General features: G+C 32.9%; 1 protein-coding gene across 2 annotated transcripts in view; it reads left to right on the top strand.

Moving 5' to 3' along the window:
• Positions 1-14,119, top strand: part of LOC122002720 (N-terminal acetyltransferase B complex auxiliary subunit NAA25-like) — a 64,511-nt gene that overhangs the window by 41,153 nt on the left and 9,239 nt on the right. For both annotated transcript variants that reach the window (XM_042557994.1, XM_042557995.1), the window contains 4 exons: positions 4,668-4,798; positions 5,684-5,760; positions 11,849-11,923; positions 12,059-12,251. In XM_042557994.1, the coding sequence (XP_042413928.1) occupies positions 4,668-4,798; positions 5,684-5,760; positions 11,849-11,923; positions 12,059-12,251 (476 nt within the window). The remainder of the gene's footprint in view (positions 1-4,667; positions 4,799-5,683; positions 5,761-11,848; positions 11,924-12,058; positions 12,252-14,119) is intronic.

Below are 14,119 nucleotides of genomic sequence, written 5' to 3'. Positions count from 1 at the left end.
GCTTTATAATACGAAAACAACTACTGGAGTTAGTAACAATGCCTAACCATTATTTCTACTTAAATTCCATTGATTCTCATCCATTGCATGGCTACGTGAAGACTTCACTATTTGCTGCAATCCATATTCATCCTGGCTGGACGAAACTAATGGATCAACTTGGGCTTTATTATGAGCTAAGCTAGTTATCTTAGCTCCCATATCACATATTTATAGTGCTAATTTCTATGCATAACCAGAAGCATACCCTTGCATGGTTGTCCAATGTGTCTCAACCAGACTTGGATAACTAAAACTCGTATCTCTATTCTAGAGATCACCATGCCATCATGATCCCATAATGGATTGCACTGGCATGATGCTTAAGACAATCACTTACCTCTTATCTTGGAACAAAGCTTACCTTTTATAACTCCTTAGTCTTTGTAATGTGTACAATATGCATTGCAAAAATGAGAGCTTGTGTATGGTTAACTCTCCGTGATATGTAGCATGATTCCTCTCTAGGAACAGCCAATTTAAAGGCTACATGTATATAGTAAAGAATAAACATTACCTCAATTACTTCACATAATTAAAAAGAAGTCCCACTAATGATCTGAATGAGTTAGGTAGTAGGTAGAAAACCTCAAGCTAAGTTGAAGTTTTAGACTTTGAGAGTAATACTGTTTCAGTACCGAGTATGATATCAGCGTTTCGATGTGTGGTGCTGGTGGAGAATTGATGAGGAAGGAGATGAAATAGAAGAATACGAAGAGAACATAACTATATACCTATTTCCATATAGAATGCCGTATGTTTAACATTTCATTATATGGACAAAAGCTAAAAATATTACAAGTTTTAATTCATCTGGGACAGTTTATAGTATGTTAAGGGTTGTCAAATGTCAATATCGAGTTTCGGTACTTTGCAACATGATAGAGACAAACACATCATAAATTACTCATGTCGAGTGGTATCAAGTTTGGTTAATTGATTGGATCGATGCAGTTCAACCATGCCACCTGGCACAGTATGAGATTTAAAACCATAGTTAGGTAACACTATGTCAATACAACATTAAACCAAAATCTTCATTTTCACATTAAACAAAAGGATAGACCTTATGATGTTTGGACTCGGGCCATCTCCATGCCAAAAAAGCAGTTAATATCTCACTCTTAACCTTCTCCCTGAACCTCAAAAAGAAACATCTCTCTAATTTTCTAGCCTCCAGAATGGGTATAACATGCAAAAATATGGTTATAAGACATTGTATAACACATAAATAGACTTTGTGTACCTATATTATGAACACTTTTTTCCGAATGAACCAACGCGATATATACAAATCTCTATTAGATCACATACTTGATCTCAAGTAGTAACAAATTCACTTTTATATATGCTTCTTACTTTGGGCAATGATTTACAAATCATCTTGATGACAACGGTTAGTAATGCGATCCCATCCAATACAAGATGGTCGCTAGCCAAAGTGATCCTCCTTATTGATTAAGGTCTTTGTTTGTGGTCCTTAACTCATCTTTGAAATTCCTTTAAAGAAAACAAGAGGATCATACCTCAAAAAGCAGGCTTGACAATGACAAACAAATATGATTATCTCTTTCCCTCTAAGATGCTGCCTTAAACAAACATATAGGTTTTAGGTATTAAGGAACATTATAAGGAAAAGAAGGAAAAAAAAAACATTGCCTATGATGTTGCCATTGAAAACTCAATTTAAAACAATCACTTGATGCTGAATACACCAATCCACACAAAATATGGACCTTATTGCTGCACACAAGGAGTATCTCTAATAGCAGCAGGAGGAAGATATAGTGAGAAGGGAGTTCAAGATATTAATCACCTTTCTTTTGCTGGTGCGATGATGCTCCAAGTGGTTATGTTCAATTAGATGGTTGTGATTATTGGGCAAAGAGTTTAAATTAGGCTTGACCTGTGTGTTAATATGTGCATTAAATGTTCAGGATTTAAAACAGTACACTTATGACCTTTGAGAATTTGGTGACTTGACATGCTCGAGTTGGTTTGTAGATGGTTTAATGGCTTGATGGCTTTGATGTGAGGTGGACTTGAAAGGCAAAGAAAGAAGGATGACATGTGGAGCAAGCTTGTAGAGCTTAATACATTTTGAGTTTTGGAGTGTCTAATGCCAGGTGTACTTTGGGGCTAAGACCTAAAAGTGAGATGAACTCATAGGCAAGGAGTGAAGGATGCCATGGTATATCTGAGGAACTAAGGCTTTGACAAGAGGTGCGCTTGAGGGCAATGAAGAGCATTGATAAAATTGAAGACTTGAGGTATGAGAGCCTTGAGAGATTGCAGGAGGGATTATAATCTTGGGCTTTCTCTTTTGATAATATCATCGGAAATGATGTGCCTAGTTATGTAGTGTTTAGATTACTTAATGGCTTGTATGAACCTTCAACTCAAGGGGCAACAAGTCTTAGTCATAGTCAACACTTTAATTGATCTCGAGACTTCACGTAGCTTATAAGGGTGTAAGCCAAGTTAAGAAGGGATCACTGACTCAATTTTGTCAATTCTTAACTGGAGTTGGATCTTTGTCGACTAGAGCATTTAGTTTACTTGGAAGTTGGCTGAACTTGATCTTTCAGGGAACACAAAGGCAAACATTCTATTCAAGCAACATTTTACTACTCAATTTTGTCAATTCCATTAACTGGAGTTGGATCTTTGTCGACTAGAGCATTTAGTCTACTTGGAAGTTGACTGAACTTGATCTTTCAGGGAACACAAAGGCAAAGATTCTATTCAAGCAACATCTTACTGGAAGATTCAGTTCAATCAATTAGTGGTTCAATCTAGTCATTTGGAGGTTGAGCGGTTTATAGGGCTGAGCCTCCATTTGACTACCAATATAATTGTTAGTTGCTCAATGACTATATTTGCTAAAAAAATTGACTGCAAATTTTTTCAGTTGACGAAAGTCAGTCTAAATGGAGCTGTTGGACCCTTAAAAAGCTATGGAGAGTTTAGGGTTGACATGCATGCACAAAAATAGGTGATACTTTTCACTGGACCGAGAGCTTACATCTCTCCAAGGGCTTTGTGGTTCGGGTTGAAGGCTTCATTCAACAAGCCCTTGGTTATTTTTTTCTCCTTAGCTATATTCATTTCATTTGCATTTGACAGAAAGATTACTTTATAATCATCCCGAAGGTTGGAATTGGGATTGTAAAAGACTTGCTATAATTCATTTAGGGCGTGGTGTAGGAGCGAAGTTTTCAAACCGCTTAAAAACAATTGCATTTTAGTTGTTCATTTTGCTCACTATTTCTGCTGCAAGTAATACTTGTCATGATCAAGTACCCACGTGAGAACTAACAATCTTGAATTGTTTATGTATATTTAGAGTTCTTATTTTAGGTTTGATTATTCACCCCCTCGCTCCTAGCCAATGCACACCACCACCATTACATTAAACTTGCACCTTCTTTTCTAAAACAATGTTGTGGTGTTCAACCCTTCACAAAGGTGCTGGTCTTCTATGTTGTCGAGAAGAAGATCAATCATCTCCCAAATTGTGACGGAGGGTAGGTGATTTCCAAATCCAATGATTTCAAGTCTCAAAGCAGGCAACAGGTCTTCTGAATCAGGAAGGAGAGTAGTCTATTCCTTTCCAAATAGAGAGGGAAAGATTGATTTTTTTCCAAATTGAGAGAGAGAGAAATTGAGATATATTTCTTCCTAACAGAGGAGAGAATTTAAATTATACCTACTTTTAAGTTAAAAAACTAACTGTGGTATAACAAACTTACATTCATGATAAATGACCGAGCACCTTGGTATATCTTATTTGCAAATGTCTATTGAGTTAATTATGGGAGTTTAACTAGAGTAATCTTTAAACTTGAATTTAAAAGGCTAAGTTAGGAATTAGAGGATTTAAGCAAGTAGTAAATAGAATTAAATTTGAGCTTGTAAAATGTATAAAATGTAGTTTTATCAATCAAAAAAGAAACTGTAGTGATGAACTAAATTCATACAAGAGTTATTAATATCTTAGATTTATTATTTAGTAGTAAGGAGATATTGACAGTAGCATAAATGCTGAATAGTCAAAATGAGAATGGTTTTTGGTAGAGATGTTGAAGAGCTTGTGCTGCATACTAAGAATTGAGCTTTATGAATGAAAGTGTTGGGCAATTAAAAGATACTATGCACAAAATTTTATGCAGTAGATATTAAATGTTAAGATGAATGAATAAAGTAAATAGAAAGGTAAAATATGTTAATATAAACTTTTTTAGGTGCAGCTCCAACAATTGATAAGATGTTAGAAATTATATGGTCATGTTATTAAATGGCCGAAGTAGCCTATAGTTAAGCAAACTGAGTTGATATGAGTTAGCAATGTGTAAGAAGACAACCCAAAAATTTCCACATAACATAATTAATAGCAATTTAATTCACGTTGACAATATGAATGATTTAGCGGCTTATATAGGTCAGTGACATGATAAGATGTGGGCACTATGTTGCACATCCCAACAAGTGCTTGGAGTCTGGGATTTTTTTTTTTTTTTTGTTGGATGCTACATCATTTTTTTTTTTTTCATATCCTAATGATGGGTTCTTTTGATGCATTGTTGTTTCTTCCAATACCTTCTAACCTCTTCTACTGTCATATTCAGACCTGGAAGTCACTACTAAAAGAATGCTACAGATGTACTGTAAAAATCTTACACTATCAAAGGACTTGGATCCTCAAGAAAACATGCATGGAGAAGAGTTGTTGTCAATGATCAGCAATATCCTTGTCGTCGTACGTATGCATTGGATTTTCCTCTTTTTTGCTGCTTAGTTCTTGTGCTTGAAATGCTTATTTAGAAAAAGTTGAATGGAAAATTAACCACAAATAACCTCAATTAACTAAGTTTGAAAACAGAAGAATTGTTGTCAATCAGCAGCAAATATCCTTGTCTTCATACTTATTGATTGTTATGCCCATTTTTTTTAGTGCTAAGTTCTAAGAACATGAAAGGTTTATTTAGAAAAAACAGTTGAACGAAAGAAGACCACATGTAACTTCAATTTACTAAGCTTGAAAACGTGCATGAAGAAGACTTATTTTCAATGTTAAGCAATATCCTATTTATGTACTGGGATCTCCCTCTTTGTTTAGTGCTTTGATCTAAGGACTGGAAATGTTTATCATGAAAAAGTTGAACATAATACCAACAACAAATACATCAATGACTGAGCTTGCAGTTAAGATCAGCACATTTCCTGGAGTATGGATTTCTTCTATTCAATCACATTTCCTAGTGTATTGATTTCTTCTATTCAATTACATAAAATTTCATATATTTGGCGGCATTCGAAACAGTTTTTTGCCTGTGATTTTTAGTACAAATATACCCTTGAAACATTAAATTTATATGTGATGAATGTCAGGAACTTAAGCTTGCACAATTGTGGCTTATCTTTTGTTTGTATCTTGTCAGTCTTCATACTTCCACTCTGAAATTTTATGTGGATTTTTCTAGTTGAAAAGGAATAATTAAAATTACCAGAGGTATGCTATGAGTTAATAACAAGTTAAAAAAGAAACTTCCCAATTAGGCTTAAATGGGTTTAGAATCCTATCTTCATCATGCATTGAAGTATGCCTTGATACAAACGTATCTTGATTTTCATCCTATTGCAGCTATTTTGGCGCACACGGATATTAGGATATTTATTGGAGGCAATTATGGTTTTGGAATATGGGCTAACCATCAGAAGGTAAAAATGATCTTCTAAAATTTGTTAATCTCAGAAAACTGAAGTGCTAAATATATGCTCTTATTTCAACATTTTATCAAAATTGAGTATTGATGTATTATATTGTTCTATTGCTTCCTGCATCTAAGATATTACTATAAAATATGACATGGATGGCATATTGGTCCGCACCACTAAGTTGATTTAGTTAAAGAAGTCAACTCCATTAATATAAGGACGCATGTAACAATAAACATGCATTGCTATCGACATCACTATCATTGTGTGGATTTTCATTAATTTTCAATTGACCCCTTTCTTTAAAAGTAGTTTTGCCTTTTCCTTTCTCTTTAGTAAAAATTGTAGGAGCTTTGCCCTTTCCTTTACCTTTGGTTAGGTTTGAGATTGAGATGTTTGAGAATGTCTAGGATGAAATCTAGAAAATTAAAATTCTTGGTCAAGCTTCATCATCATCTTCCTCACTGACATCTCCTTTAGCTTGTACTTTTTCAATCTGTTTAGTAAGAAATTGAGATGGTCCTTGTGGATCTCTTGTTTCATCAAGTAACAGATTCTCAACCTCAACAGTGCTATACCAATCCATCATTGGATCGTCCTCACTTTGGAAATGGGTCTATATCACTAGACTCGTGTTCTTTCTTCTCTTTTATTATTGCTCTTAGTTGAAGACACATATGATAATAAACATAGATCATCTTCTCCAAGTGACGATAAGAAAGATAATTTCGTGTTTTTGCATGAATGAGGGAGAAAATTGACTAATTTCTTCCGCAACCACTTAAATACGTTGTATGTGAAAGAATTCGTATTGCAATCTTTTTCAAATTTTGGATTGATCCTCCATATTGTAACCACCACTCAGTTATAAGATAAATAAGGACAAGATTAAAATGGTATTTATATTTATTGATAATAATTAGTTATAATTTTTGCTATATACTTGCATTCATTTATATCTGTATCACACTGTAAAAGCATCACTAAAAAAATCATATGCCTCTTGAAATAATCGATTTTCCCACTTAGAGAGGCCACTCGGTCACCATGATTTACTCTCTTCATTTGGTTGTGGGGCCGGTGGTGAGGGATGTTTGGGGTGGGTGAGTCACCGTTTGCCACAATATAATATTAATACTCAGTGATTGTAGGTGTCTTCCTCTTTTGCTTCATGAATTAGGCAGTAAATGTTGCACATTTGTGACTTCTTGTCCATATCAACTTTCCGTAGAATGATGTATAATGGCTCTACTACTATAAGAATATATATGCAATATAGTCTTAAAATCTAACATATAATAATTTTTTCCATCTCCATACCTTCAGTGGTGCTAGAGGATCTAGTGACTTCTCAATCCTCCGAAGTAAACATGACCTTGAAATTGATTTTTTTTTAGACGACGATTTTAGCAGGAGAAATGAGTCAAACCTAGTTGCTTTTGGTCATAGAATCTCTCCATTAATAAATTTCCTCATTAATCTGTGAACCCCATGATGATTATAGAGGAATTTTGTTAACGATTGATCTCTGTTCACTACCTTCTTCACCATGTCGACTTTATCGAATGCCATCATCAAATAGATTCAGTGTGTTGTGTATGGTATCCAAAATAATGTTTGATACTTTTACTCCAATAACTCTCAACCAAGTTGGCACCGTTGTTTGTAATCATGCACTATATGTTCTATGTCTATCTCTTGAACTACATTATCTTCTTTCTTCTTTGTCTCCTTTTTCTTTCGGTCCGAATTTAAATATATATTTACCTTATTTTCTTCTCTTTCTTCTTTATTTGCTCTCTCTTTCCACCTCACCATATATGGAAATTTCAGCTCAATACTGAAACAATATCGTTCTACTCCTATATTGAAATTTCAACACGGCTTGAGATTTTGAATCTTAAATTTATTTTCTTTAAATTTTACATTACTATATATGATGAATAGCTTAAATCACGGTGGTTAATAATACCCTTTCATGTTGGTCGACATGAGCGAAATATCTTGATCCTTGTGATGACACACATATTCATAGAAGAAGGTGACAATGCACATAGAGTCCTTTGAGACATGAAATATGCAAAAACTATGATTATGCAAAGCTCCTATGACTCCTCATCCTTCATGTCTTCGTGACTTTGCTTAGGGTTCAACGACATTCAAGAGGAGTCATATGGAGGAGTCTAGAGTTTGGTGGCAATGAGAGAAATCATGGCGAAAAGGGTTTGATATATATTTAAAATTTTCAAAGACACCAAAAATATATTTAAAATATTTAGTTAGAAGTCAACAATTTAATAAAACTTTCACTTCATAGTTCAGAGGTACAAAATTACCTAATTTTAATTTTAAATAGTTTTGATGAATTCATACGTAATATTTGCCTTTGTTTGATGATAACCTAATGCAATCCTCTTCCTTTGCCCAGGCATGACAGTGTTTATTCGAGCCTACTGATAGAACAATATAAAATTTGTTTAATTATAGCTGAGAATATAGTATGGAATTGAGCTTAATGATGTAAGAAGATTCATATAGCCAACTCTATTTAGTGGGATAAAAACTGGTTGTTGTATTCTAAATAAATTTATTTTGTCTCCTTAGTTTATATTTTTTTCAATGAGATAATAATTTAAAAAAATCCTTATATATGAAATGGAATGGACTTAAAGCTTTTATGTGTTAAAATAATAATTATAAGTTATGGACCACCTTTATCCTAAATGGCATTCCCCTCTTCGTTTTAACTAGTTTCACTTGCAAAATGGGAAGTTAAAACTACCAAAGGTTCTGAATTCCTTCACTTAGCTCCTTGAAGGATAATCACTGTAGATATAATTTTACAGTTGAAATCGCTATAAGACATTAAAGGTTTTAAGGATGCATTACATATTAAGATTTGGGAGAACATTTGGAATGAGTATTAAAGTAAAAAAAACTTTATATAATTTACTAATTTGTACTTAATATTTTTATATATTAAAATAAAGAAACTTTATATTTCTATATATTTTCAAACATAATTTGCTAATCTGTACTTAATCAATTTTAGCTTGTGCGCTTTGAGTTTTGATTTTCTCAAAAATTTAATTGAATATTTTACATTTCAATGATGGTTCCAAAGATACATCGTAGATATTTTGGTTGTGGTGAGTCTAATTGGAGCTAAAATTTAAGATAAGAGATGAATGAAATAAGTTATAGTCTAGATATAAGGTAGAATCTTATTGGATATTGCATGATCAGCATGCCATCATTTTCATGACCATATAGCAATAAATACCACAATCTAGTCAATCAAAAGTAATTCTAAATTTGAGTTGGAAATTATTCATATTTAAAAATTTAAATTATTTACTTACTATGTCTATATTTTATGATTATAAAAAAGTCTCAATATTTTTAATCTAATGGATATAAATCATCAAAATACCCCTTAAATTTTTAAAGCTTTTATCAATTTCACCTCTCATTGTATATAATAATAATTTTAATGAAGATTAAGAAAAATGATGTAGAAAAGTTAAATAGATATTAATATTTGCATCTTGGTATCCGAAGGGAAAGGTCCCTGGCTAGACAATCTATCTTGTGAGCGTCCATCAATGCAGGCCATATAGATACTGAACTTTGAACATTCATATCAAAATCTTTGAACATTCATAAGCAATTTGAAATGTGTGCGATGGTAGACTCATCACCCCGTGCGAATAGCATAAGATCATTCACATATGTCAAGTGAGTGATGCTTCTCAACGCACACATAGGGTGGTAGTGAAATCCTAGATGTGCTGCTGCATCCTGGAGGGCCAAGAGGACACCTCAAGATTAATACCAATCAGGAACAGTGATAGAGGGATTCCCTATCTTAAAACTTTTCTCCTCTGAGGTAATTATACACCTCTCTGTTTATAGCTACTAAGAAGGAGGTGTTGGTGACACTGCAAGAAGGAAATCTGAAGTTCTGTAGAGTAGCCTTCTTAAAGGTCCAATCAATTATATCAAAAGGTTTTCGAAGGTCTACCTTTAGTACACACCTCGGAGAGACTTGCTTCCTTGCATATTTCTTCAGCAACTCTTGTGCAAGGTGAATGTTGTACGCAATATATCTCCTCTGGATGAAAGTTGCCTAGGCAAACTGTAGTATGCTGCCAATAATTTTTGTCATCCACATAACAAGGATCTTGGAGATGACTTTGTAGACGATAGTGCAATACGAGATGGGTCTCCAATTGGTGACACCTAGGCAAGGTTTAAAATCTCGACCCATGCCCAGGTTTCAGTCCCAGATCGAAATGATACAGTTTTGGTATCATATCGTGTCATGTTCATGGTTTTAGTATTTTTTTATATATATATAGTAATTATTAGATAAATATATTTATGGTGTATAATTTTAAAATAAGTTGTATATTGATTTTATTTATGTTCTCTTATTGAATAACTTAATATTGTTAAAAAATAATTAAATATAGTTTTCTCTAAAGAAAATTGATCTATCAATAATTTGAATTAAAATTGATATATTATGTTACTTGGAAGCATTGGTTCTTCAAATTAAATAATCATAATTATATAAATTAATACAAAGATACTATTTTATAAATAATAATTATGTAAATTAACTATTTATTTATTTAACTAATTATTAATTTAAATAATATATATTTAAAATAGTAAAAGAATCAGAATATCATTTAAATATTAAAACAGTAGAAAATAAATAAATAAATAAAATAAATAAAAATGATCAAAATATAAATTTGATTTATTAGATTTTTTAAAGATTTTTTTTTAGAATTTTTAAATAAAATTTAAAACAATAAAAAAAATTTAGAATATCAATTAATTAAATTTATTAATTTTTTAAAAATTTTAAATATATTTTTATATATTTATTGAGATAATTTAATTAGGGTTTATGAAAACTTCAAATAAGTATTACATGATGATTGTTCTCATGTAAGGAGCTTCTCATCATAATAAGGTGCTTCTCATCATAACTCATGTATAAAGAACAATCATAAGGAGCTTCTCATCATAATAACAAACTCAGCAACTACCTCCTCCATGCTTAGTGGTGTATTCGCTCGATTCCTTTGCTACCGACACAATTGTGTTTCGTTTGTTGTTGCGCTTGACATGGTCATGGAAGAATTGGTGCTATGATCACTGCTCTTGAGGTAAATGGATTTAGCACACTGCTAAAAGAACAATCACTCCGCCTCTACTAGGAAGTTAGCACGAGCCTCAAGACACCCATATTTTGCTGTCGGAAGTCCTCTACCCAGCACCACACACTGAACACTCTTCAGTTCTTCCTTAGTATGACAAGCCTGCTGCATAATGTGCTAGAAATGTTGCTGATTCAGAGTACGAAGCTTGCTTTTCAATCTGTTTTGCTTCTATTTAAGGCTGAATTGCGTGTACCCAATGTTTAAAATTTCGAACCATGCTGAAATTTTGATTTATGATCAGAATGATACGATTTTGATAGTGTATCATGTTGTACTGATACAATTTGGCTACTTTTTAAAATATACATATATTAATTAAAAATATTTTTTTTAATATTTGATTGTTATAGATGCTTATTATTGAGTTATATTTGAGATGTTGAATTCAAAATTTCATATTATTTTGTGAAATGTTTGATGTTTATTGAGTAAAAGTCAATTTAGAATTAGTCAATTTCATATTTTTTTGTGAAATGTTTGATGTTTATTGAGTAAAAGTCAATTTAAAATTAAGAAATTCAATTTTTTAATTAATGGGGAGTGATGATACATGAATCTCTGGAATGGTGCAAGATAGCCATCCCATTGCCACAAAAAAATGAACTACTATGTCGCCAATATCCATATCTTGGGTTTGGTTGTGCCGTCTTATGCTTATCTATTCTATTCCCCATGACATGATTATCAAATCCTTGCTTGACATATTTTATGTGGGTAGAATGTATTCTTTTGTTGATTTGAAGACTTGTACATTTAATTGGATTCACTGTTCAGTACCTTTTACTTATTATATTCTTGAAGAATCTTGTTCACATGTTTTTTTTTTTTTTTTCTGATTTTGTCATGTTAAACAGATATGTCTGGCAGTACAAGATTCAATTGGTGCATTTATATTCTCTTTTGGGAGCTCTGCCCCTGGCTTATGAGTGGTAAAATTTATTCTTGGTTGTGTTTGAATGCATTTGTTAAAATCTTGTTGATCATGAGAACCTATTTAGTTACTTGTGATGTATTGTTCTATATTCTCTCTGCTTCGTGCTTGCTGAGTGTTAGTCTCCTGAAAGGTACTGTATGCTGGAAGTCAAGAATATCCTGGTTGAAACAGTTTCACACCATATCTTGCCCCAAATGCTGAATTCACCACTTTGGTCGGAGACTGGTGATCTCTTGAGCGATTACTTGAAATTTATGGATGATCATTTAAGAGAATCTGCTGATTTAACTAGTGTTGCATACAGACATCGTAACTACTCGAAAGTAAGCTGGTTTTCATCTTGTCTCTGTTGATTCTTTATTATCCTGATTGATGCTATATATGAAACAGAAAAGTTGCTCTTTGTTTATTTTGTACATCATGTGATTTGTCCTTCATGCTGTAAATGTAGGAAAAGGATAATTTACATTTAAATCATCTTTCTTGGTTTGTACATGATGTTGTAAACCATGAAATGTGATTTGCTTAAATGCTAATAAGAGTAGCAAAGCTATTGGTTGGGCCCTGCCCGAGCTCAATTTCCAGTATGTAGATGTCGTCTGACTGACACATAAACTTAATGAGAAAACCGCTAAACTAGTATCAGAGAAAAGCATATCAAAAATTTCTTGCGGTGGGTTTCTACATTGACTCTTGAAAATTTAGGAAGCTAACTTGATATTAATTCCAGAATTTTGAGGAAAGACAATAAATATTAATATGTCAAATAAGGCTGCACTATGTATACGAGTATAATTGCATGTGGACAATCAGACAGAATTGTATCAACAAATAATTAATGCTGCTCACTGATGAATTTGGCTACCAAACTATCAGCAGGTATAATAACAACACAAATGCTGCAACTTTGAGACAACAAGTGAACAACACTAATCAGAAAGGTGAATTGAACAATTCAAACAAATAAAATGAAAGGGATAGACCAGGTGAATTGATCAAATGAACTAGATGAATCAAATGGGTCAAATAGGTCAGACAGATTGTATTAATGAGGCGAAAATAAACCCAACAAAATAAATATGCTTGGCAGACTGATCATGCTGGATGGATCAAAGGACATGGATGGACTAAACGTAGTGAATGACTTGAATAGTTAGACAGGTTGCAAGAGCCAAACCTAATTGAACTGGTCAGATGGATTGGAAGAGTCTGTTGGTTCTTACAAATGTATTGAGTTGCTCGAGCTTTGCACACTAGACAAATGGGATAGGCTAGGCAGACATGCTTGGTAGGCCGAACATATCAAATGGATCAAGCAACGCTGAGTTGATTGGATAAGTTAGATAAGCCCCTTGTAGAATGGGTCATTCCATTTGTTATATCACTTCATTTATTATTCTATTACATTCTCATTTCCATACTCATTCCAGTCTGTTCAATTCTCTCCTTCTAGACATAGACAAGTATCTAACTTTATTAATATTAACTAGACTGCATGCTTGCATGATCAATAGAACCATAATATGTATTTTCATCTCTCAAAATCATGAACGAGTGAATTGTCAATTTCACAATCCATTCCTATAACCATGCAAATGATAAATCATGAAGGGTGGGCTAAAAATTTGTTTCCTTGGACATTTTGTTGGACTATTATGCACTCCCCGGTTAACATAAGTACAATTTACACAGTTCAACATTGACTCGTCCGGCATCACATTCTAATGCCCAAGTGTCTCTGGTATATAAGGTTCTAGCATCAGATTGTTGGGTTCAAAAACATGGGCTTCAGCCTTATATCACACTATGCCACTACATATATGTTTGCACGAGTACCCTATGAATATCAACAACTATATCTGCTCACTACCAATATAAAATTTGTAATTAACAAGATAATCATAGTCAAACACCTGATTCATGAAGATAGTTTCATTCTCTCTAAACAATCGGTCACACACACATCTCTTAGTCTGTTCTTTTGCTATACAATTTCTAATATCCTATTTTAGAAACATAATATCATCCACACTTAGTTATATAATTAACACGTATCATATTTCAAAATTACAAAATGAAATTTTAACAACATGCTGTGTCTCACCCAACGAAGCTGACAACACAGTCTCTTTCTTCTTGATAAAGAAGAGATGTTATAGATCCTATCTTTAGTCACAATATTCACACACTG

Source organism: Zingiber officinale, chromosome 7A, assembly GCF_018446385.1.
Source record: "Zingiber officinale cultivar Zhangliang chromosome 7A, Zo_v1.1, whole genome shotgun sequence".
Lineage (NCBI taxonomy): Eukaryota > Viridiplantae > Streptophyta > Magnoliopsida > Zingiberales > Zingiberaceae > Zingiber > Zingiber officinale.
This window is presented reverse-complemented; position numbering and strand designations above follow the sequence as displayed.